The following is a 23,684-nucleotide window of genomic DNA, read 5'->3' on the forward strand; positions in this document are numbered from 1 at the left end:
GAACGTGAGGGGTTATAAAGGGGATGCTTTGTTTGTCCAGTACTGTATGACTAAGAAACATGTTTTTTTTTTCATTTTTTATGCATCTTTTTGTGTATAAATTACATAGAAATAAAAAAAATGCAAAACAATATTGGCAAAACAAAGCCTAGTTTGTCCAAAATAATATTAATTTGTTAACTTAAATAATTACAAAGTTATAATCCAATAAACAGGCCCAGAGTGGAAACGTAAAAACTGCTTTGGTCCATAAGGGGTTAGAGCTGCACGATTAATCGTTAAAGAATAGAGATTGCGATTCAACTCTCATCACGATCTTAAAATAGCCTTTTCCCGATTCTATGTGACAAGTGCAGAGAGTTCTCGGCTCACTTCTGACAGCTAAAAAAAAAATCTATGCAGCCTGCCAAGTTTTATCACAACATGGCTTAGATAGAGATAAAGAGAAACATTGTATCTTCTGTTCTTTTAGATCAAAGGAATGAACTTCGGTCTGTAAATTAGGTCAGTTTAACCACTTAAAGTGGACCTTCAGTCATTTTTTTCGTCTTTACATCTATTAAATCTTCTGCCCTTGTGGTTTTAATTTTGGATAGCAAAACATTTTTTTCTGCCAGTAAATACCTTCTACAGCCCACTTCCTGTTTCTTGTCTGGTAAAAAGTCTAGGCTTATGACATGATGCACAGCTCTCTCTCTTTCACTCTTGTGAGAGTTTGCCTGGAAGGGAGGGGGGTGAGTCATAAGAGGGCCAATGAGAGCTGCAGGGCTGCAGAGCTGGAGGTGTGCCTCTGTGTGTATGTGTAAATCCAGGAAGTGAACAGGCAGCAGCTTTAGCTGCCCACAGTTAAAATGGATGCAGCCAGACTTAGTAGAGGGAGATTTCTGCACCATATTTGGCAACTACAGAATAACAGTTAATATAAAATAATATGCAAAGTGGTCCGAGGGAAGCTTCAGAATGGTAAAGATGTATTTTTTTACAAACTATGTAAGCAGACTGCAATTCCTCTTTAACCACTTAAGGACCGGAAGGATTTGCCCCGTTAATGACCAAGCCATTTTTTGCAATACGGCACTGCTTTGTTTTTAACCAACAATTGCGCGGTTGTGTGACACTGTACCCAAACAAAATGTATGTCTTCTTTTTTCCCACAAATAGAGCTTTCTTTTGGTGGTATTTGATTACCTCTGCGTTTTTTATTTTTGTGCTAAAAACAAATAGAGAGCGACAATTTAGAAAAATAATATAGATTTTTTTACTTCTATAATAAATATTAAAAAAACAAAAACAAATTTCTATCTCAGTTTAGGCTGATATGTATTCTACTACAGATTTTGTTTAAAAAAAAAAAAAAAAAATTGCAATAAACGTATATTGATTGGTTTGTGCAAATGTTATGGCGTCTACAAAATAGGGGATAGATTTATACCATTTTTATTATCATTTTTTTTTTTACTAGTAATAGCAGTGATCTGCGATTTTTAGCGGGATTGCGACATTGCAGCAGACATTGCGGCAAACAGATCGGACACTTTTTTGGGATCAGAGCTAAAAATAGCCACTGATTACAGAATAAATTTCACTAGCAGGGAAGGGGTTAACACTAGCGGGCGATCAAGGGGTTAAGTGTTCCCTAGGGAGATGTTTCTATCTGTATGGGGGCTGGGCTGACTGGAGGAGGAGAGAGAGCGCTGTTTCTAATCACTAGGAACAGCAGATCTCACTCTACTCCCCTGACAGAATGGGGATTTGTTTATTTACACTGACAGATCCCTATTCTGCCTGTCTCTGGAGCGACTGTGGGTGGCCGGTGGACATCAAGTACTCCAAACCCGCTGTTTGGCTCCCCCACTAGCAAATGGGGGAGCGGGCGCCCACAAATTGCCGTGTACGCGCCCGACGTACAATGATGGCGAGCTAACCTGCCACAGTACAACTACGGCGGTTGGTCCCTAACTAGTTAAAGCAGAACTCTGGGATTTTCAAAAAATTCCCCATAAGTTCACCCCCCACAAAACACTAAACAGTTATTACATTTGTGAAATTTCTTACTGTTTAAGAGATATGTCTGATTTAATTTTCAGGAAGTCAGCTCTGTGATTCAAAAAATGCATCATCTTTTCTGGCAGGGAGGATCTCTTAGAACAGGGATTGCATCATATCATCTTCTCTCTCTCTAACTGTAATCAGTCTACATTTCCCATGAATCTTTGGGATGGGAGTGAATATGGGAGGCACACTAGGCTTGTACATGTAAATGTGAACTCGCCCTCTTCAACATAAATCACACCCCTTATTCTGCAGCCAGCAAGCCATATATAAGACATGGTATGATAGGTTACAGACTTATAAATACAAAGCATTTTAATATAAATGCATATTAATATAATATTGCATTTAATAACTAGAAAAGGTACAATTTCTGGGGAAATTGTGAAAGTGTTCTTGCCTCTACAACTGGAGTGGGCGGAGTAACTGGGTGGGGTGGAGTGGCTTGAGTAACTGTGAAAAGTGTTAAAAAGCTTAATATTTTAAAAAGTATAAATAGTAGTAAAAAAGTTCCATCATTCGCTGAAAGAGCTGAACATTTTTTTCAAAAGTAAATTTTTTTTTCAAAAATGAATTTTTTTTAATCAAAAATGATTTTTTTTTCTTCAAAAATGATTTTTTTTTTCAAAAGTAATTTTTTTTTTCAAAAGTAATTTTTTTTTTCAAAAATGAATTTTTTTATTTCAAAAATAATTTTTTTTTCGAAATTATTATTTTTTTTAAAGTAATTTTTTTTTCAAAAATAATTTTTTTTTTTCAAAAATATTTTTTTTTTTTCAAATATATTTTTTTTTCAAAAATAATTTTTTTTTAAAAAGAAATTTTTTTTTCAAAAATATTTTTTTTTTCAAAAATAATTTTTTTTTTCAAAAATATATATTTTTTTTTTCAAAAATGATTTTTTTTTTCAAAAATTATTTTTTTACTTTTTTCAAAAATTATTTTTTTACTTTTTTCAAAAATTTTTTTTTTACTTTTTTCAAAAATATTTTTTTTTTTTTCAAAAATATTTTTTTTTTTACATGGGGCGGTCATAATGTTTTGGCTGATCATGGGGTGGTCATAATGTTTTGGCTGATCATGGGGTTGTCAGCTTTTGTCACTTCCCACTCTAGTTTTGAACATTTCGCCATTCATTCCTATGGGACCAATTTCGCCGCAAAAACGTCATTTCGTGGACCATTCGGCAAAACATTCCACAAAGTAATAACACACCAATCGGGAACAATCCGCTCGTTTCGGTATATTATTTGTCTCTGTAGTGTGAAAACTGTGGGAGGAGTCTACAAGCATTATCAAGTCTAGCAGATGAAGTCACATGCATTTGGAGTGTCTCAGCATCTTGTGTTTACAACCACTGTTTCCTAGCAACGCTCATGCCCTGTTTATGCTTCCCAAATACTGCTTCATCAAAACTGCCCCATCAGAATTACCCCATCAAAACTGCCCCATCATATTCCTCTATTATAAATCAGTACATGGTGTGTCTGTCCCCTCCCCCGGGCTCTGTAATCAGCTGAGATGCTCCAGCCACCTTCCCCCCTGTGTATAACAGAAGCTTTGGTAACCATGGCAACAAAACAAACACTAACAGTACACTCTGATTAATGGCTAAAATTTCCTGAAATGACCTCTAAACAAATGGCTGTATTTTAAAAACTATACATCCTACAGCAAAGATCTTTATATTGTGAGAATCACAAGACCCAGACCTAGATTTTGATGTATAGTATGTCTCTGAAATATTAAAAATGAAGGCACAGTCGCAGTTTAGAAATTGCCCTTCAAATTTGGAGGGGGCTAGAGTGTAGTTTCAATGAATGTCAATGGACGGCGTGAGTTGCAAACAAATGGTCATATTGTGAAAACTATCAGGACTATGGCTTAGCCGTGGACATGTTTAGTGGCAGCAGGGATAGCTGAACGTTTTGATATAAGATTTGTGTAGGTGGGCTTGAAAATGAGGGAGTGGCGGCAGTTTAGAAATCATGTTCTGATTTTCCAGCTTTTGTCATCTCCCACTCTAGTTTCCCCATTCATTCCTATGGGACCAATTTCGCCGCAAAAACGACGATATTTCGTGAACCATTCGGCGAAACGTTCCACAAAGTAATAGCACACCATTCGGGAACAATCCGCACGTTTCGGTATATTACTTGTCTATGTAGTGTAAAAACTGTGGGAGGAGTTAGGGTGGTAAATTTGGCTATAATAATAAGAATAATATATATGTGAGATAACAGTAAGTGGTCTTGCTATGCAAGAACACTTAAATACATTTAAATTCAATTAATAAACTGAATGCATTTATTATAAATGCAAACCAGTGCAGCTTATCAGGGACCACCAGTGCTGAATGTCAGGGACCACCAGTGCAGCTTGTCAGGGACCACCAGTGCAGCATGTCAGGAACCACCGCTCGCTGATGTCCCGCCCCCCCTGCCGTTATTATGATTGACAGCGCACAGTTCCTAGAACGGCAGGGGGGGGGGGATCAGCGATCGGTGTTCTCATATAACAATACCTGACACAGCGGGAGATGCCCGCTGTGTCATACAAGTAATTACTGATGATAATCGCCACTCTGCACAGAAATAGCAGGTGGGGGGGGGGCGGAGTGGAGGGGCGGATTGCTGGCAATCCGGAGGAGGAGGAGAGAGGGAGGAGAGAGGAGGAGGAGAGAGGAGGAGGAGGACATCTTCTCCATGAGCGGCACAGACCGGGGATTGTGAGACTCCTTCCGCCCACTACATGTCTGCCTCCTCCCTGCTCGTTTTCAGAGGACTACAACTGGGCATGTCAGACCGCTGGCTGAGCTTAGGAGAGAAATAGAAGCCAGCGGTCTTACAAACAGGGTGTCAGCAGGCAATAACGGTTTTTCAGCAAGTTCAGCAGCAAATTACAGAGCTCAGAAGAACAAGGATGGCAGAGTTGGTAAAAAAAAGGTAGGAGATCAGCAACAAGGACATGGAAAAAAAATGTTTGCCGGAGTTCTGCTTTAAAGACTAAACCTTTTTTTAGCAGAGACCCTAGAGAATAAAATGGCAGTTCTTGCAATATTTTATGTCACACTGTATTTGCGCAGAGGTCTTTCCAACGCAATTTTTTTGGAAACAATACACTTTAATGAATTAAAAACATTTTTTATAATTTGAAAGATGATGTTACGCTGCGAGAATCGTGAGAGAATCGCGATTTTTATTCCAAGCAAAAAAATTGTGATTCTCATTTTAGCCAGAATCATGCAGCTCTATAAGGGGTATAAAAAAAAAAAGAGCTGAAGTGGTTAAATAAGGATGTAGTAAGCGGGTCCTAGAAGTATGCACATGAGTGTGGTACTTTCCAGGTCTACTACTTAGATTAGAATGAAAAAAAGTACAGTACTGTAATGAAAAATCAGAGGCCGAACAGCACAGATCTCTGTAAAATGTGGTCAAGATTTGAGAGGTGGGGGTCATTGGCAGTGGGGAGTGGGTTGACTTTAAAAGGAAACTAGGAAACCTATAATGGGGAAGCATGTAGGCTACCATTTTTGGGTAGAGGTTAATAATGACAGTCTCTGTACATTGGTTCACTTTAAAACATTTCATGTTATACTAACATGCTCTGTGGAATGGCATTGTGCAGAGCGGCCCTGAACCTCCTTTTCTGGGGTCCCCTGCTGGCAATATTGGCTCCTCCTCTTCTCTGCTTTGCTATGGGGCAGACGTGTGGGCTCGCTCCTGGGCCGGGCTGCGTGCGTCCATAGAGGCACAACGCTCGGCCCAGCTCTCTGCTCACAGGATTTTACTGATTCTCCTTCTGTGAGTAGTGAAAGAGAAGGGAGAAGAGCTGCAGTTGGGCACAGTGCTGGATCAATAAGTACTTAGGTACGTAAGTGTTTGGGGGGACGGGGGATAGCAAGTGGCAAAAATTTTTTACCTTAAAGTGGTTCTAAAGCCTACGCATTTTTTACCTTAATGCATTCCTTGCATTAAGGTAAAAAATGTTTAGACATCAGCATTCCTCCTCACCCCCTCTTGTACTTACCTGAGCCCTCATTCGATCCAGTGCTGTGTACGTCCGCATGTTTTCTCTCTCATTCGATCTAGTGCTGTGTACGTCTGCATGTTTTCTCTCCCCTCCCTCCTGGGTATTGCTGGCTTTGCTTGGGCACCATTGGCTCTCAGTGCTGTCAATCAAAACCAGTGATGAGGAAGCGCGGGGTGGGGCGGAGTCCCGCTGTCTGTCAATGGACTCAGCAGCAGGGCTCGGGAGCGAGCACACACGAGTGCCCCATGGAAGCGGCTTCCCATGGGTGCACAGGACAGAGAGGAGGGGCCAGAAGTGCCGGAAAGTGACCCAAGAAGAGGGGGTTCAGGCCGTTCTGTGCAATTCTATTTAATTCTATCAATTCTAGGTAAGAAGAGGCACGTTTGTTATTTAAAAGAAAAAAAAATGTAAAAATGTTTTAGCTTTAGAACCACTTTAAAGAACAATCTTTGCTTTTAGCATGTCAGAAATTGGTAGGCAATTTACTGTCAAACACTAAATATTTTAATTAACTCTGACATTTCAAGCTGAACTCCAGGCAGATTATTAAAACACCTACTTATGAATTAATAAAAAATAAATAAAAAATTACATAAATGTTTCATACCATTACCATACATAACCAAATCTGGTTCGATAACAACATTATAGTAATCCCCAAATGCTGTCAGTTTCCCTTACTTAACATGTTTACAAGGATGGGGGGATGCAAAAGCATTGTATTAAGTTGCAACCAGGCTATTTAAAGCAGGACTTAAATTCTACCATTTTCCCCCTCCTACCCGTATTGCTAGGTTATTTTCAAAACACATACTCAGTCACAACCACAGCGACACCAGCTTTGTCCCGCTGTAGTTTGTTGTTGGGGTGACATGGCCTGGGTGCTTAGCCACCATCCTGATCCTCTTCAGCTGCCTGCCTCGGTCAGACAACTAGCTGATATGCTGGGCTTCCACTCTGGCTGCTCTATGTGCCTGGTACTGCAGCCTCCTGGGAGATGTGACATGAGTATCTCAGGAGGGAGCAGGACCAGAGACACATTATTCTAGCTTAGGCAACAATGATGGTGGGGTATCGGCCAGAAGACTAAAAAACCCTAAATAAACAAATAAAAAACAACGGCTTTTGGGAGTTAAGATCACCAACCAAGCTACACTGTTAAAGAGTGGCTGAACAGAATTAAAAAATTGCAGCAAGTAAGACCGTTCTCTTAAATAAATTTCAAACTGTATATGTAGTTGTCAGCCTAGCATTTAGCTTCATATCCTCTACCATGTCTTCAGTGCTTCATCAATCCCTAACAAATGAATACACCAGGTTCTCGTTGTCTATATGGCCCAGTCTCTGGTGATCTGTATGGTCCGTTCTCTAGCAGTCTATATGACCCAGTCTCTGGTGGTCTGCATAATCTAGTCTTTTTTGTATCATCCAGTCTCTGGTGGTCTGTATGGCCCAGTATCTGTTGGGCTGCATGGCCCTGTCTCTAGCAGTCTATATAATCCAGTCTCTGATAGTCCATATGACGGACCCATGTACTCAAGAAGAGTATGTCCGCCCTATAAGCTTCCCTTGTCCAGTACCAGCACGATCCAAGATCCCTTAGCCCACCCAGTCACTTGTCGAGACATCACTGTAGGGTGGAAAACATAAGACTATTTATTCAAACACAGGTACAAAGATATATACACTCAGGGGACAATCCCCCTTCTTTGCATAATGACACAGGGCGGGGTAAACTACATTCAGTAATAAGAGACAGACAGCCATTAGGAAGGGCTGCAGGAGAAATTCCCCCCTCCCCTCTAGCAGCTAATCCACATTCCATAATAGGTCGCTCCCAAGGCAGACAGAAACAATAGAACAATGGAATACAGCCACTTTAACAAAAAACACATGGCAACCTCGACCACCTCAAACGAACTGATAAAAAGTCTGCAAAAGTCTATGAGACCAAGCTCATACAATATTCTAGCAGTCTGAAAGGTGGAATTATTTATCTTCATATATTTCTTGAGGGAGATTGTTCAGAAATATTACTGTGCCAAGCGAAAGAGCTCCTTCAACACAACATTCCTTCAACACAAACCACACATATGGAAACCTGGATAACATGGGAAACACGAAATGTTGAGTCTGGTGTGTTTGTACTGGGAGTCTGGTTAGTACAGACCCGACTGGGGTTCTAGGTCACTCTGTGCCCCAAATAGACACAGGGTGACTTACACATAAGAGGGCCGGGGGGAGCTGGAAATGGGTTTCCAGAGCTCGCTAAGGTAAGCTGGGTTCCACAAGCCCCCTCCCAAAGTGACTCCTGTCAGTCCACAAGGCCCAACCCCCCCACTCCATGGTTCCTGAACACCACGATAGCAGCTGCCTGAAATCCTTACTGCTGGGTGTGAACATGGAAGCACTCAACACTGAGCATTTCCAATTCATCTGTCATAATCCTAGCTTGAAAAGCCAGGGATTCAGCAGATCAAGCCCATTGCTGGATCCATTGAAACAAATGGCAAAGGAAACATTAGGGATATAACAGACACCTGATGTCTGCTGATTTTGTACGTTTTCCCACTGACAAAGAAATGATCAGTCTAATTTTAATTGAAGGTTTATTTTAACGGTGAGAGACAGTATAACAAAAAAAAAATCCAGAAAAATGTTCCATTTCAAAAAAGTAATAAATTGATTTGCATTTTAACGAGTGAAATAAGTATTTGACCCCTTCACAAAACATGACTTAATACTTGGTGGCAAAACCCTTGTTGGCAATCAGAGTTCAGACGTTTCTCGTAGTTAGCCACCAGGTTTGCACACATCTCAGGAGGGATTTTGCCCCACTCCTCTTTGCAGATCCTGTCCAAGTCATTAGGGTTTTGAGGCTGACGTTTGGTAACTCGAACCTTCAGCTCCCTCCACATATTTTCTATAGGATTAAGGTCTGGAGACTGGCTAGGCCACTCCAGGACCTTTATATGCTTCTTCTTGAGCCACTCTTTTGTTGCCTTGGTAGTGTGTTTTGGGTCATTGTCATGCTGGAATACCAATCCACAATCCATTTTTAATGCCCTGGCTGAGGGAAGGAGGTTCTCACCCAAGATTTGACGATAAATGGCCCTATCCATCGTCCCTTTCATGCAGTGAAATTGTCCTGTCCCCTTAGCAGAAAAACACCCCCAAAGCATAATATTTCCACCTCCATGTTTGACGATGGGGATGGTGTTCTTGGGGTCATAGGCAGCATTCCTCTTCCTCCAAGCACAGTGAGTTGAGTTGATGCCAAAGAGTTTGATTTTGGGTCATTTCCATGCTGGAATACCCATCCACAATCCATTTTAATGCCCTGGCTGAGGGAATGAGGTTCTCACCCAAGATTTGACAGTACATGGCCCCATCCATTGTCCCTTTGATGTGCTGAAATTGTCCTGTCCCCTTGGCAGAAAAACACCCCCAAAGCATATTTCCACCTCCATGTTTGACGATGGGGATGGTGTTTTTGGGGTCATAGGAAGCATTTCTCTTCCTCCAAGCACGGTGAGTTCAGTTGATGCCAAAGAGTTTGATTTCGGTCTCATCTGACCATAACACTTTCACCCAGTTCTTCTCTGAATCATTCAGATGTTCATTAGCAAACTTCAGAAGAGCACGTACATGTGCTTTCTTGAGCAAGGGGACCTTGCGGGAGCTGCAGGATTTCAGTCCTTCATGGTGTAGTGTGTTACCAATTGTTTTCTTGGTAACTATGGTCCCAGCTGCCTTGAGATCATTGACAAGATTCTCCCGTGTAGTTCGGGGCTGATTACTCACTGTTCTCATGATCATTGAAACTCCACGAGGTGAGATCTTGCATGAAGCCCCAGACAAAGGGAGATTGACAGTTATTTTGTGTTTCTTCCATTTGCAAAATAATTGCACCAACTGTTGTCACCCTCTCACCAAGCTGCTTGGCGATGGTCTTGTAGCCCATTACAGCCTTGTGTAGGTCTACAATCTTGTCCTTGACATCCTTGTACAGCTCTTTGGTCTTGGCCATGGTGGAGAGATTGATTGCTTATGGGTGTCTTTGATACAGGTAACAAGCTGAGATTAGGAGAACTCCCTTTAGGCTGGGTTCACATTGGTACAACAAACGCTCCGACATTGGGAGCTCATGTCGCATGATGTGTGAAAATCGGTGTTTCCCTAGGGGAGCCGTCTTAACTGGTCCGACACAAGCCGGTCCGACTTTGAAAATGCTAATTGCACTACTTTGGTCTGACTTTGATCCTACTTCAGCTCATTGAATATCACTGAAGTCAGATCGCCGTCTTGACTGATCCGACTTTGGCATGCGACTTGTGCTCTGATGATCTTGAATGGGAACTCCACACCAAATTAAAAAAAAAAAAAAAACGGCATGGGTTCCCCCTCCAAGAGCATACCAGGCCCTTATCCCTGCATGCAGCCCGGCAGGTCAGGAAAGGTGGTGGGGACAAGCGAAACCCCCCCCCCCCCCCGAACCGTACCAGGACGCATGCCCTCAACATGGGGGTTGGGTGCTTTGGGGCAGGGCCCTCCCACCCCAAAGCACCTTGTCCCCATGTTGATGAGGACAAGGGCCTCTTTCCCGACAACCCTGGCCATTGGTTGTTGGGGTCTGCAGGCGGTGGGCTTATCGGAATCCCGGCCCCCCACCCTATGTGAATGAGTATGGGGTACATCATACCCTTACCCATTCACCTAAAAAAAAAAGCGTCAAAAATAAAACCTAGTACACAGGTAATTTATTAAGCAGCTCCGACGTCTCTTCCGACTTCTTCTCCCTTCTCCTGCTCTTCTGCCTCTTCTGCTGATTTCTTCTGCCTCTGCGCTTCTTCTCCCTCTGTCTTCCGACGGGTCTCCTCCTGCTGTATTCTCGCTCTTTTGCCGGTTCTTCTCCGATGTCTTCTTCCTCTATTCTTCTTCCGATGTTGACTCAATGCTCTCTCCAGCTCTAATGCCGGGTGCCACTACTTATATTGGCATAGGGCGGGGTCACCGTCACATGCCAATATAAGTAGTGGCACACCACGCACCCGGCATTAGAGTGGGAGAGAGCGTTGAGTCAACATCGGAAGAAGAACAGAGGCAGAAGACAGCGGAGAAGACTCGTCAAAAGAGCCAGCAAAAGAGCGAGAAGATAGCAGGAGGAGACCCGACAGAAGACAGCGGACAGAGGGAGAAGAACCAGAGAGAGAGTGGAGAAGAGCCGGAGTGGGGAGAAGAACCGGAGAGGCAGAAGACATCAGCGGAGAAGGCAGAAGAGCCAGAGAAGTGAGAAGAAATCGGAAGAGACACCGGAGCTGCTTAATAGATTTTTTTAAAAACCTGTGTTGCGTTTTATTTTTGTCACTTTTTTTCAGGTGAATGGGTAGGGGTACGATGTACCCCATACTCATTCACATAGGATGGGGGGCCGGGATCTGGGGCCCCCTTATTAAAGGGGGCTCCCAGATTCCGAGAAGCCAAGGCCCACATACCCCCTGACAACCAATGGCCAGGGTTGTCGGGAAGAGGCTCTTGTCCTCATCACCATGGGCACAAGGTGCTCTGCCGTGGGGGGGCAGGGCCCCCATGCCCCAAAGCACTCACTCCCCCCCATGTTGAGGGCATGCAGCCTGGTACGGTTCAGGAGGGGGGGGGGTGCGCGCTCATCCCCACCCCCTTTCCTGACCTGCCGGGCTGTGTGCTCAGATAAGGGTCTGGTATGGATCTTGGGGGGACCCCCATGCCGTTTTTTTGGCGTGGAGGTTCCCCTGAAAATCCATACCAGACCAAAGGGCCTGGTATGCTCTTGGAGGGGGAACCAAGAGCATACCAGGCCCTTCAGCCTGGTATGGATTTTCAGGGGAACGCCCACGCCATTTTTTCGAAAATCCATACCAGGCTGAAGGGCCTGGTATGCTCTTGGAGGGGGAACACATGCCCCCTTTTTTTTTTATTTGGCGTGGAGTTCCCCCTAAAGATTCATACCAGACACAGTGCCTGGTATTGTCGGGGATCAAAGTTGGATCCCCGTTCATTGAAGTCGGATGGATGTCGGACTTAAAGTCGCAGGGCAAAGTCGGATCCAAAGTGGTACAACTGTTGTGTCGTACCAGTGTGAACCCGGCCTTAATCTCAGTTCATTACCTGTATAGAAGACACCTGGGAGCCAGAAATCTTGCTGATTGATTAGGGCTCAAATACCTATTTCACTTATTAAAATGCAAATCAAGTTATAACTTTTTTGAAATAAGTTTTTCTGGATATTTTTGTTGTTATTCTGTCTCTCACTGTTAAATTAACCTACCATTAAAATTATAGAATGATCCTTTCTTTGTCAGTGGGCACACATACAAAATCAGCAGGGGAATCAAATACTTTTTTCCCCCCAATACTAGCGTAATAGAGGCTTTTTTACCCATCTTTTACTTTCTAGGTGTAGCAGGGTTGCAGCGATCCCCCCGCGTGCTCTTCCCACCAGCAAATGACAGGAATGGCTCTGAGGGGGAGAAACTGTGCCCCCACCTCCTTCAACTTTGGCAGTCAGCAGTGGGAGAGTGAAGAGGATGTGCTGCATATGGAGAAAGTGGCTGCGAGCTCTGCATAATCCCCGCTTCCTGCCTGTTCTTTCTCCTTTCTCCCCACGTTTAGCGGCCGAGGACTGTGTGCTGGCTCTCCATTGGCCACAGGGGGACCAATCAGAAGAGACCAGAGGAGGATCATGGGACATGCAATCCCAGAGACAGTGGAGCCCATAGGATTTAAACAGGCATGGACTACAGCCCGAAGCATGCCCCAGCAAAAGCAGAAGGAAGAGAGTTTGGGAGCCCAGGAACAGGCCCAGAGGAAGGAGAAGAACCGCACGGCCGAGGGCTACAGGGGAGAGAGAGAGAGAGAGAGAGAGAGAGTGAGAGAAAGAAAGGACAATGAGGAGGGGACGCGGGATCCACAGCTGCAGGAGCAAGAGGCTATCCCCCTTGCCTGTCTGTGTGCGGGCATTGTGGCTTGAACAGAGTGAAGGCCCTCCAGCCAGCAAGCTCCATCACTGGGTGCAGATCTACAGCCACAGGCACCTCATTAGCGATGTGGCAACTTGGGGCTACCTCCAGATACGCCCGCGCAGACATCGTTGAGCCCCTAGATCATCAGGCTACATATCAGGCATCTTTCACCTGGCTGCAGATCTTCAAGAGCCTGTTCCGGGACATGCTTCCTTCTAAGAGCCTTGGTATCTCCAGCATCTGTGAGCGGGTGGAGGCCCACCTTACCCTTTAATACGTCACTCAGACACTGCATGCAGACACCTTTACCCCCTTATATACTTAAAGGGCCCTATGCTATGAAACACCTTGTCTATTCTATTCACTTTGCTGGTTGCCACTGCACAGTAATACACCCCTTCATAGCTGCAGAAGACCAAGGACACCCTTACCTCAAGGACTCCTCCACTCAATTCAGCCTGCAGAATTTGGTTAACCCCTTTTTTTCTAGTGTAGCAACTGTATCGTAAAGGGGAACTACTACCCAGGATTCACATATTGCGCTTCGTCATTTTTGCCTGTGGCATCAGAGCTTAGAGGGAGCTGATTGACAAAGTCTTTCCTTCCTTCTCTTTCTCCTGGGATCATAGGTCCACCTAAGTTTTGTTGGCCCTACAGTCATTTTATTGCACATCTTTGTGGATCTGTTTAATGCTAAACCCCAGAATTTGGGCATTACACACAGTTTACAGTTTTGTCTCCTGTTCACTTAATAATCTCTAGTAAAATATTATCTTGCAATCTCTACTATTACGTTTGGTGTATTTTGCATTGTACTCACAGTGATTTTATTCAACCAGGTGTGCCAGTGGGCCCAAGGTTGTTCTTGGAGTTGAGGCACAGAACAGAGAACCCAAAAATTACCAAGTGGCTCCTTAGGGGTGGCACTATATACATAAAAAATTGGTTACAGATTAAACTGTGTTTATCTGCACTAAACTACATTTTAGTTTATTTTTTCCTGAAAATATTGATTTGCACAAGTATCATGCGAAATTGCAACAACCTCCTTTTTATTACAGGGCTTCTACGTTCAGAAAATGTATCATGCATTATTTAAGTAATCATATAAGTAGAAATGCAGATTTTAACGTGTGCACAAAATAAACAAAATGACTCCAGGGGGGAAGTGGTTAAAGCAAACTGAACTAGCTAGTCACGAATTGACAAGATACAAATGCAAGAAGAAGCTGTTGATTTCACTGTTCCAAGGGTAGAGCAGACCACCACAACTGGGAAAAAAACAAAGTCTAATTCGGTCTGAATTCGTTCTTCAGAGAAGGTAGGGAGTCCACATTTAAAAACAGATTCACAGAGGGATCCTGACTAAACCAGAGAAGTCCAATGTGTCCCTATCAGATTTACTAGAGAAGGGGAAAAACAAACGTTAATGACCCGTGGTGAGAGATGGTCCCCAGTAGACAGCTGAAACAGATCATAAGGAGCCCCCCTCACAAAAGAGCAAGTGGCATTAAATCCTGCTCTTTGCTCACATATGCAAAGTGACCCCGCTTCTTCTCACCAGACATAGAAGTGAGGGCCAAACAAAATAAAGCTAAAGAACCCAAAGCTAACCAAGCTAAAACCCAATGAATCATGCAAATGACCATATGTACTGGAATACCAAAAGCAAGGAGAAGGCCGGCAACAGGGCTTTGGGCAGAACTATGTCCTCTAAAAATACATTCTGGCCACACAGAAATAGTTAGAAGGGAATTCAATGGTCGCTCAGAAATTAGAGGGTTATGCACAGTGAACATCTGCGTCAGGGTAAGTGAAGCTGAATGGAAAAACCGGCACAGAAGAATCCATAACAACAGTTGTAAATTAACGACAAAACTAAACTCTCCCAGTACAATTTGACCATGGGCTGTTACTGAGCCCTCATAGCACAGGGTATGCATACAGTACAATCTGACCATAAGCAGTCTGCATCAGCATACAGCATGTGAGTTTGTAGAGAAAATATCACACTGAGAACTAGGTATACACATTGAAGAGATAAAAATTACTGTTTATTCTGTCATACTCAAGAAGTAACTTAACCACTTCACTACTGTAATACGTTTAAGAATAGTAAAGTAGTAGATGTGATAATGACTTGATTTGAGCCATCTTCATGAGGAACTTAGACCTAGCATAGGCCTAATAACTTACAACTGTGAGCTGCAAAGACCAGGACAAAAAAACTGCGTCAACTCTCAACCGATAACTTCACAGGGAAACCCAAAAATTCTGGCCTGACTATAAAAGCAAGTTTCTGTGTAAACTGGAACACAGGCAGGTAGTCATTATTGACCATAGGACTGTCACAGAAAGAACAGCAGCATAAATAATGAACTGGAAATTTGCGCTGTAGAGGACTGGAGAAGTTTCCAGAAATTAAGATGCAGAGAACACCAGTATGAACTGGGAAAACTTGAGCTTGATGGCTGACTAGACAGATTCCCAGGATTTAATCCGGCATAAATCTACCAGCAGATTTTAATAGTATTAAATCTTCCAAACAAAGAAACAGCAGACCTGAAGAAGACACATCCACTTTTGTGAAAACACTAGCAAAAAAAACTGAGCCATGATGGTTGTGGGCAGATTATCCTGTGCTGGCCAACATTTTTTGTTGCCAGTGTTCAATTCTCTTGTGGCAGTATAACCCAAGAATTCCTGAGTTCCTCAACAGAGAAGAAAGAAAAGACCATAAGGATAGTATTTTGCCTAGGTAAAAAGTGATAACCATATCTGCATGACCTAGTCCATAGCAATCAGCATGGCCCAATCTATGGCAGTCTGCATGGCGCAGTATGGTGAAGTCATGGTGGCAGTTTCTCTGTATACTGCAGTCTTTCTGGCAGTCACTCTCTATAGTGCAGTCTCTGGCATTCTCTCTATTTTGGACATGTATTGTCATATATAAACAGTTATTTATTGCTGTAAATCTTCATAATCAATTTTGTTTCACCTGCTAATTCTTTCCAGAATCACTAGGGCTCTCTTTCGGAGGAAACATCTCCATCTGCTCCACTGCTTGCACTAGGGTCATCCCTGGTAGAGGGTGTGCTCCTCTCTCGAGATTCTGAGGGGACCTTAGTTCTGGTCTTTTCTTTCCTTTGTTGCTGCTTTTCAAGTTTTGAAAGCTGTGAGGAAGAATGAGAAAATAAATACAGATCATAAAAAGTTTATTTAAATGGGTGTTAACTCTATATTTTTTAAATATTTGCTTTGAAGCGAATCTAATAATAATATACACTATATATATTATATATACACACACACACGCATACACAGTTGTGCTCATAAGTTTACACACCCTGGCAGAATTTATGATTTCTTGGCCATTTTTCAGAGAATATGAATGATAACAGAAAAACATTTCTTTCACTCATGGTTAGTGTTTGGCTGAGCTTATTTATTATCAATCAACTGTGTTTACTCTTTTTAAATCATAATGACAACAGAAACTACCCAAATGACCCTGATCAAAAGTTTACATACCCTGGTGATATTGGCCTGATTACATGCACACAAGTTGACACACAGGGGTTTGAATGGCTATTAAAGGTAACCATCCTCATCTGTGATCTGTTTGCTTGTAATTAGTGTGTGTGTATAAAAGGTCAATGAGTTCTGTACTCCTGACAGACCCTTGCATCTTTCATCCAATGCTGCACTGGCGTTTCTGGATTCTGAGTTATGGGGAAAGCAAAATAATTGTCAAAGGATTTGGATATAAAAAGATATCCAAGGAATTGAGAATGCCAATCAGCAGTGTGCAAACTCTAATCAAGAAGTTGAAAATGAGGGGTTCTGTCAGAGAAATGGCCGTGTTGTGGGCGATCCCGCCAATAACCGTCATGGTTGCGCCAGATGAGTTTCCGTGCGCATATGCGCACGCAGATGCGTGACAGCCAGGACACGGCAGTCTGTGCGCGCGCACGCCATGATAATTGTAGACGCACCCCCCCGGCCTATTTAAACCTGCCACTGACACTTGCAGTTTGCTGGATTATCAACAGCTTCCTGTGTTCCTGTGCCTTGTATACCCTGTAAACCCCTGGCTTGACCTCTGCTTGGCTTGACCTGCAATCCCATCTATCTCCTCGCTCTGACTCCGGCTTAGCGGACTACTCCTCGATCCTCTGCCCTCTGTGTATGACCTGGCTTGTTCCTGTACTCCTCTCAGACTGTCTCCTGGTATATGACCCCTGGCCTGGCTGCGGACCCTGTTCCTGGTTTACCCTGCTGTTTCCTACTCAAGACTTCTCTTCGCACGGCTGCCCACATTGCTACCCAGCGCACTCCAGCCACCTACTGCTAACCAGCCAACCTGCAGCATTTCTGGCAACCCGTGCACCTTTGGGACCGTATCCCCTGTTTCAGTCCCAGGGGAGCTCTGCACTCAGCCGCAATTTACACCCTCTCAGCAACCCGGCCTCATACCAGAGACTTGACAGTATAATCCAGCCATGACTGAGGCCGGCAGAGGTGCGTCCCCATTAGAGGCTTTGTGTCAACAAACCACTACCCTGACCCAAGCAATTCAGAAGTTACATGAAGGCTACCTCCAGCTGAAAGATAGGCTGCAACACCTGTCAGAGTCATCTGCTCCTGTGGACCCGGTTCTAGCTTCTATCAGCTCCACAGTATCCTCTGTGACTCCTATGATGGTGTTCCCTCCTCCAGAACCCAGAGTTCCCATTCCTGAGCGATTCTCCAGAGACCGGAAAAAGTTCAGATCCTTCAAGAATGCCTGCCTATTGTATCTAGCTCTGCAGCTCCAGATTTTTGCTTTAGAGAGCATCAAGGTCGGGTTCCTCATTTCTTTGTTGTCCGATAAACCTCAGGTCTGGTTTCACAGTTTATGGGAACAAAAGAGCCATTAGCATGGTGGGCACATTCCTGGAGGCTATGGCACAACTCTATGAGGACCCCCAGCATACAGCCACCGCTGAAGCCGCCCTGCATTCACTACAGCAGGGTAGGCGACCAGTAGAGGACTATACCGTGGACTTCCATCGGTGGTCTGCACACAGGCTGGAATGAGGCGGCTCAACTACACCAGTTCTGCCTAGGACTCTCTGAATCTCTCAAAGACGAGTTGGCCAGGATCGGGGTCCACACTACACTTGAAGGTCTCATCCAATTATCCATCCAACTGGATCGACGTTTGCGAGAGACACAGTCTGAACGATCACAGACCTCCAGGCCCTCCAGAACATCGAACTCTGGATCAGTTCCTACGCAAGCTGGCCTGTTACGTTCCGCATTAACCCCTGATGAAAGACGTTATCATATCCTAGCCAATCTCTGCCTCTATTGTGGAGGAAACTGACATTTCCTATGTGACTGCCCAGAAGGCCCAAGAAGCCACCCACCTACTCTCCAGTGTATTTCCAGGTTTCTGGAACTTCTCCCTCACACCTTGTTCTCCCCATCACGCTGCAGTTGGAAAAAGAGGAAGTCCGGCTCCAGGCCATAATTGATTCCGGAGCATGCAGTTGCTTTGTGGACTTGAACCTAGCAAGAAACCTTAGGTTGCCCCTTCTGCACAAGAAACAGGGTCTGAAAGTTCGTTTAGCAGATGGCACATTGCCTAATTCTTGTTACTCAAGAGACTACCCCTCTCCTTATTACAACTCCCGATAGCCATCGGGAGTTCATACGTTTTGACGCTCTGAGCTCACTTATGTCTCCAGTTATCTTGGGTATTCCTTGGCTCCAAGCCCATAACCCCCAGATCGATTGGATCAAGAAGGAAGTCCTGTTCACCTCTCCCTACTGCCAGCAACATTGCCTCATCCCTGAATCCAGAGATACCACCAGTTGTCTGACAGTCCAGCCTATATGCACCACTAACCAGAATGCACCCCAGGCGTACCACGAATTCCTGGATGTCTTTGATAAAAGAAAAGCTGATGTTCTATCACCGCATCGGCCATATGACTGTCCTATCAAATTGCTTCCAGGGGCCGAGATTCCATTTGGATGTATATTCCTCCTATCTGAAATGGAATTAGGAACACGACAATACATAGACGAAAACTTGGCAAAAGGCTTCATCCGTCCTTCCTTTGTCGAAAAGAAAGACACGACCTTAAGACCATGTGTGGACTATAGGGAACTGAAAAAAATCACCATAAAAAAATGTTATCCACTTCCACTGGTCCCTGAACTCTTACAGAGATTTCGTACAGCCCAAGTATTCACCAAGCTCAACCTCCGGGGTGCCTACAACCTCGTTCGCATCCGTGAGGGCGATGAATGGAAAACAGCATTCAGAACGAGGTTCGGACACTGAGTATTTGGTGATGTCTTTTGGGCTCTGTAACGCTCCGGCAACATTAGTAAATAACATTTTCCGGGAATACCTTGACTACTTCGTCATCATCTGGATGACATCATCATATTCTCAGCCACCTTGGAGCTCCACCGGACTCATGTAAAGACAGTATTACTCACACTAAGGAAACATGGACTTTGCGCAAAAGTGGAGAAGTGTGACTTTGAAAAGAAATCAATACAATTCCTAGGGTTGATCATCTCCACTGGCGGTGTAGCTATGGATCCACAGAAAGTGCAGGCAATCCTAGATTGGCCAACTCCGTCAGATAAGAAGGGGGTACAAAGGTTTGAAGGCTTTGCAAACTTCTACAGAAGGTTTATAAGTAACTTCTCTTTCATCATTTCGCCCATAGCCCAAGTAACCCGCCTACATGTTCGTTTCCTGTGGTCCTCCGAAGCCCAATCTGCTTTTGAGAAACTGAAGTCTTTGTTTACCTCTGCACCAATTCTTCAACATCCTGATCCTGCCCTGCCCTACATCTTGGAGGTCGATGCCTTGGAGGTAGCTAAAGGGGCAGTACTTTCACAGCGCCCGGGACCCAAGTCTCTGCTTCATCCTGTGGCCTTCTCCTCTCGGAAGATGAGCCAGCCTGAGAGGAATTATGATGTAGGTGATCGTGAGCTTCTGGCCATTAAGACAGCCTTAGAGGAGTGGAGGTACCTTCTTGAAGGGGCCACGCACCCAATAATAATATTCACCGATCACAGAAACCTCGAGTACCTCTGCACTGCCAAACGCCTGAGACCCCGTCAGGCTCGCTGGGCTCTGCTCTTTTCAAGATTCAATTTTCACATCACCTACCGCCCTGGCTCCAAAAATGGAAAGGCCGATGCTTTATCCCGAATCCCCGATACTTCGGAAGAAACAACATCTAGCACAATCTTGTCTCCACAGAATTTTCTTTTGATTCAACCCAATCTAAGGTCTTCTCTCAAACAGGCTTCCCTCCAATGCCAGGAATCAGAGACTTCCTCTTTAAGAAAGCAGGGGGAGTATCTCTGGTACCGGGACAAGATCTTAGTTCCGCAACAAGCCCGAATCCAGGTCTTACAAACATTACATGACCACCAACTTGCTGGCCACTTTGGAGTGCGGAAAACCATGGATCTTATTCAGAGATCCTTTTTGTGGCCTACCTTGAAATCTGATTACAGGGAGTATGTTAGCTCCTGCACCACCTGCCAGCGAAACAAGAGGTCTAACATTAAGTCTTGGGGTCTGCTACGTCCTTTGCCTGTACCAGAACAACCATGGAAAAATATATCTATGGACTTCATAGTAGAGCTGCCTCCCTCCGAAAGGTTCACAATGATCCTAGTAGTTGTGGACCGTCTGTCCAAAATGTCACACTTCTTGCCCATGACAGGTACTCCTTCTGCCGCAGACACAGCAAAAATTTTCATAAAGGAGATAGTCAGACTTCACGGCCTTCCTGACAGCATTGTATCTGATAGAGGGGTTCAATTTACTTCCCAATTTTGGAGAGAGCTCTGCAAGGCCCTGTCTATTGAAGTGTGCCTGTCCTCAGCCTATCACCCCCAAAGCAACGGTCAGACTGAAAGGACTAACCAGACCTTAGAGCAATATCTACGCTGTTCCTTCTCCTTTTCCCAGGATGACTGGATCTCGCTACTCCCCTGTGCAGAATTTGCATTGGGGTTGTCCCGATACCGATACTAGTATCGGCACCGATACTGAGCATTTGCCCAAGTACTTGTACTCGGGCAAATGCTCCCGATGCTTCCCCCGATACCTGGAAGTCAGCTGTGATCGGCGCGTGGGGGAGTTACAAGATTCTCCCCCAGCGGCTTTCATCAGCTTTAGTGACATACAGCGGTGATCGCTCACAGCTGACTGTCACTGCATCCTCCTCCGTGCCCCCTCCGTTCCTCTGTGCCTCTCCGCTGTCCCCTGCATTCCTCTCTCATCTGTCCCCCTCCGTTCCTCTCTCCTTATCTGTCCCCCTCCGTTCTCCCCCTCCGTTCCTCTCTCCTTATCTGTCCCCCTCCGTTCTCCCCCTCCGTTCCTCTCTCCTTATCTGTCCCCTCCGTTCTCCCCCTCAGTTCCTCCGTCCCCCTCCTCCTTCCTTTGTGTATGGATAGAGCCAGCTGATTCTGTCCATTCACATAACTGAAACATTGTAATCTCCTGTGATTACGATGTCTCAGTTTATGAATGGAGAGGAGCCGCTGTCTTCTCTCCATTCATTCTCAGTGCAGCTAAGGCTGCAGAGAAAGGGACTGGGGAATCTCTATCCTCTGTCTCTTTCTCTGTCTGAAGGGGGAGATATCAGAGGTCTGTTAAGACCCCTGATATCTCACCAAAGCCCCCCAAAAGGGCTGATTAAAAAAAAAAAAGCAAAAAAAAAAACCAATAAAGAATAAAAAAATATTAAAATAAAAATTGTAAAAAAAAAAACAAAAAAACAAACACACACACATACAACGTTCAACCCCCCCCCCCCCCCAAAAATAGCAACAAAAAAAAACTGTCACGTGACATTAAAAAAAAAGTATCGGTAATTGGTATCGGCAAGTACTTGAAAAAAGTATCGGTACTTGTACTCGGTCCTAGAAAAGTGGTATCGGGACAACCCTAATTTGCATACAATAATTCAGTACACACAACCACCAATCAATCATCGTTTTGGGCCAACTACGGTTTCCATCCTTCATTTCTACCCAACGTCATTCCGGAGACCTCAGTCCCAGCAGTTCAGGACAGGATAAGTTCCATTCAGGCTAATTTTCAAACCCTCCAGCTAACCATGCAAAAGGCTCAAGAGGACTACAAAAAACAATATGACAAGAAGAGGGGTGAAAGTCCTAGCTTTAAGGTTGGAGATGAGGTTTGGCATTCCTCGGCAAATCTTAGGCTTCCTTGCCCCTCCCGGACATTGGGACCAAGATTTATCGGCCCATTTAGGATTAGACGGGAGATTAACCCAGTAGCTTTCGAACTGTCACTTCCAAGTTCTTATAAAGTTCACCCTGTGTTTCATGTTTCCCTACTTAAAACTGTTATCTCTAGCCCTTTTCCAGGAAGAGAGGAAGATCCTCAGTCTCCAGCTTCTGGGAGATGAGACAGAGTTCGAGGTTGAAGCCATCCTGGACTGCCACAGGAGAGGTAGGACTATTCAATTTCTTATAAAGTGGGTTACCGAGCAGAAGAAAGTTCCTGGGAACCTGCAGCCAATATACATGCTCCTAGACTTCTTCAGAGATTTCGAGTCCATTACCCCGAAAGATAGGCCTGGCTGGGCATCCAGAGGCTCCCCCCTTGAGAGGGGCACCATCAGAGAAATGGCAGTGTTGTGGGCAATCCCGCCAGTAACAGTCATGGTTGCACGAGACGAGTTTCCATGCGCTTGCAGATGCGCGACAGCCAGGACACGGCAGTCTGTGCGCGCGCACACCATGACAATTGTAGACGCACCCCCCGGCCTATTTAAACCTGCCACCTGCAGTTTGCTGGATTATCAACAGCTTCCTGTGTTCCTGTGCCTTGTATACCCCTGGCTTGACCTCTGCTTGGCTTGGCCTGCGATCCTGTCTATCTCCTCGCTCTGACTCCAGTTTAGCTGACTACTCCTCGATCCTCTGCCCTCTGTGTATGACCCGGCTTGTTCCTGTACTCCTCTCGGACTGTCTCCTGGTATATGACCCCTGGACTGGCTGCAGACCCTGTTTCTGGTTTACCCTGCTGTTTCTTGCTCAAGACTTCTCTTCGCACGGCTGCCCACATTGCTACCCAGCGCACTCCAGCCACCTATTGCCAACCAGCCAGCTTGCAGCATTTCTGGCAACCCGTGCACCTTTGGGCACCGTATTCCCTGTATCACTCCCAGGGGAGCGCTGCACTCAGCCGAAAGCGATGCCCTCTCAGCAACCCGGCCTCACACTAGAGACTTGACAGGTTCTGTTGAAACCAAACCACAGTCAGGTAGACCAATTTAAATTTCAGCCACAGCTGCCAGGAAAATTATTCAGGATGCAAAGAAAAACCCACAAATAACTTCAGGTGAAATACAGGACTTATAAAAAGGGGATTGATCAAAATGAAGAAATATCAAGTTGAAAAAGAAAAGTGAAAAAAGAAAAACTAAAGCAGAGTCCCGTCACATAAGAAAATCCATAGGTGTCTGTTTAGAGTCCATCCATGAAAATAGGGGATGAAGCAGCAATATCATTTTCACACACAAGGTGATATAATAATCTGCT

General features: G+C 44.6%; 1 protein-coding gene across 3 annotated transcripts in view; it reads right to left on the bottom strand.

Annotated features, from left to right (window-relative positions):
• Nucleotides 1-23,684, bottom strand: part of DTD1 (D-aminoacyl-tRNA deacylase 1) — an 857,518-nt gene that overhangs the window by 596,933 nt on the left and 236,901 nt on the right. For 2 of the 3 annotated variants that reach the window (XM_073627972.1, XM_073627971.1), the window contains exon 5: nucleotides 16,084-16,258. The exons of the other annotated variant lie outside the window; for it this stretch is intronic. In XM_073627972.1, coding sequence (XP_073484073.1) covers nucleotides 16,106-16,258 — 153 coding nt within the window. In that variant the 3' untranslated portion in view covers nucleotides 16,084-16,105. The remainder of the gene's footprint in view (nucleotides 1-16,083; nucleotides 16,259-23,684) is intronic. 3 annotated transcript variants of the gene reach the window in all.

Source organism: Aquarana catesbeiana, linkage group LG04 (genome assembly GCF_042186555.1).
Source record: "Aquarana catesbeiana isolate 2022-GZ linkage group LG04, ASM4218655v1, whole genome shotgun sequence".
NCBI lineage: Eukaryota > Metazoa > Chordata > Amphibia > Anura > Ranidae > Aquarana > Aquarana catesbeiana.